General features: G+C 43.7%; 1 protein-coding gene across 1 annotated transcript in view; it reads left to right on the top strand.

Annotated features, from left to right (window-relative positions):
- The window catches only part of LOC135094030 (uncharacterized), a 2,775-nt gene extending 408 nt beyond the window's left edge, over nt 1–2,367 (top strand). Inside the window, exons 2-4 of the mRNA XM_063993750.1 lie at nt 148–225; nt 677–814; nt 1,434–2,367. Of these exons, the coding sequence (XP_063849820.1) occupies nt 148–225; nt 677–814; nt 1,434–2,105 (888 nt within the window). The 3' untranslated portion in view covers nt 2,106–2,367. The remainder of the gene's footprint in view (nt 1–147; nt 226–676; nt 815–1,433) is intronic.
- Nucleotides 2,368–2,500: the final 133 nt, after the last annotated feature.

Genomic DNA, 2,500 nt, shown 5'->3' with positions numbered 1-2,500 from the left:
CACCCTATTCACCCTAGTGTTTTCACCCTAGCATGCACACCCTATTTAACGTACCACTTCATCTGTTACCCTAGTACCTTCACCCTAATCACCCTAGTAATTCTCAAAAATCTCCCTCACCCTAATGTCACTCTTACTGTTTTCAAGGTCCTGGTGATGGTGGTGGTGGCGGTAACAGCCTCAGCCCTGCCCTGGTCACCCTACAAGCCTACACCCGATGAAAAGGTATTAAAATCACCCTTAATCACCCTTAGATTGTTAATATCGCTAATAGGTGAGTGACTAATGATCTAATGACTAATGGCTGATAACAGGCTAACAGACTAGGTAACAGGTGATTGGTGATTGGATTACCTGATAACACAAGGGTACTGATAAGAACAAGGGCCGGTACAGGAAGTCATTAGGCCTACACGTGGCAGTCTCTATACAGCACGCCTGCCTGTTTCCACCTGTCCACCATTTACCATCCATTACCACCATCATTCCACCATCATTCCACCATCCATACATTTACCTGCTTCCTAATGACTGCACTAACAACCTGATTACTGAGTCTAGTCCATTCATACACCATTTCCCTGTCACCCTTGTTACGCCCCTTGTACCATTTAATAACAAGTGATTTCTACTACTAGTAACACCCGAATTTCCGACTTTCACTCCCCCCTTGCAGGATCCCAGGCCCTACCAGTATTCCTACGGCGTGAAGGATGCGCTGGCTAATACGCGGTTCGGAAAGACAGAGGATTCAAACGGACAGGTGGTGAAGGGACAGTACTTCGTGGCACTACCTGACGGGAGGCTGCAGACGGTGAGGGTCTAATGAGTCTGGCACACCTGGTTATTCATGGTTGTTTGTAAATGGGGGTCTTTTTCATTTATTTATTTATTTATTGTTTGTGTGTGTGTGTGTGTGTGTGTGTGTGTGTTTTCCTATTTTCTTCATTTTTCAGTTTTTTTTTTCACTTTTTCTCCTTTTTCCAGTTTTATTCTACCTCCTCCTCCTCTTCCTCCTGGTCCTCCTCCTCCTCCTCCTCCTCTTCTTCCTCCTCCTCCCCTCTTTCCTTTTTTGTTGGTTTATTCTTACATTTTCATCTCTCTCTTCCTCTTCCTCTTCCTCCTCCTCCTCCGTTTCCTTTTCCTCCTCTTCCTCCTCCTCTTCCCTCTTCTCTTCTTTGCTTCATTTTTTATTTATTTTCTTCGTTATTCTTTAGTTTATTATTTTCTTCTGTCTTCCTTCCTCCTCCTCCTCCTCCTATTTTTTTCGATTCTATTCTTCTTTCTCCTTCTTCTCATCTTTCTCTTCATCTTATTCCATTCTTTTTCAGTCCTCCTTCTCCTCCACCATCACCTGTTCTCTTCCTCCCCCATCTCCTTACTTCACCTGCCTCACTCCACCTCCTCCACCTCACCTGTACTCTCCGTCACAGGTGGAGTACGTGGCAGACCCCCAGTTCGGATACAAGGCCCAGGTGAAGTACAAGGGGCAGGCCAGGTACCCCTCGCATCCGTCTTCACCTGCCCCCGTTAAAAAGTCAACAAAGAACCACCGAACGAGGAATTACGAACCGCCAACCTCTTACCACTCCACCACGACCTCCTACCTCGGTTCACTGACGGGATACACCGAACCAGAAGCCAACAGTGAACCGGAAACGAACCGGGAACCAAAACCGGGCTACCATGAACCAGTATTTGTTGATCATGAACCGCTGCTACCACTGCCTCGACCTAAACCCCTATACAGTGAACTTAAACCCCCTTACCACTTACCGGAACCGAACTACCATGAACTACGGGTACATAATCGACCAGAACCAGCGTACCATGGACTGGTGCCAAATTACAATGAACCGCTGCCCCTGAGCCCCGTAGAACCATTATACTACCCCAAAGACCTCCCGAACCTGTCCCCAGAACCGGTTTACAACGAACCACTGGAGAAACTTGAACCGGGAGTGACTTACGTGGATAAAGAACCGGTGTATAAGGAACCGGTGGTAGATTTTCGTAAAGTTCTGGCTATTTCGAACGAACCGGACAGAACCAAGGGTGAACCGACTCTCTCACCCTACACAGATATATTTCCACCCTATTTTTGAGAGAGAGAGAGAGAGAGAGAGAGAGAGAGAGAGAGAGAGAGAGAGAGAGAGAGAGAGAGAGAGAGAGAGAGAGAGAGAGAGTGTTATAGGTAGACAGACAGTTTAATGTAGTTGTTGTTGTTGTTGTTATTGATGTTGTTGTTATTGTTGTTGTTATTGTTATTGTTGTTGTTGTTGTTGTTTATATATTACTGTACTTATATATTATTTTGTATTTTTATATATATATTTTTTTTTATTACAACAAAGAAAAAAAATATCCAGTTTGTGTTTAACTTACCAGAAAATAAATAAAAAAAATGATGAAAAAATAAAATAAATAAATGAAAAGAACTATTGACACCAAAAAGGAAAAGGAAGAAAATGAAAAAAAAATAAAAGAAAACGAAAAAGCA

The sequence above is a fragment of the Scylla paramamosain genome, chromosome 44, assembly GCF_035594125.1.
Source record: "Scylla paramamosain isolate STU-SP2022 chromosome 44, ASM3559412v1, whole genome shotgun sequence".
NCBI lineage: Eukaryota > Metazoa > Arthropoda > Malacostraca > Decapoda > Portunidae > Scylla > Scylla paramamosain.
Note: the sequence above shows the minus strand (reverse complement) of the source record. Positions and strands in the feature narration are given on the sequence as shown.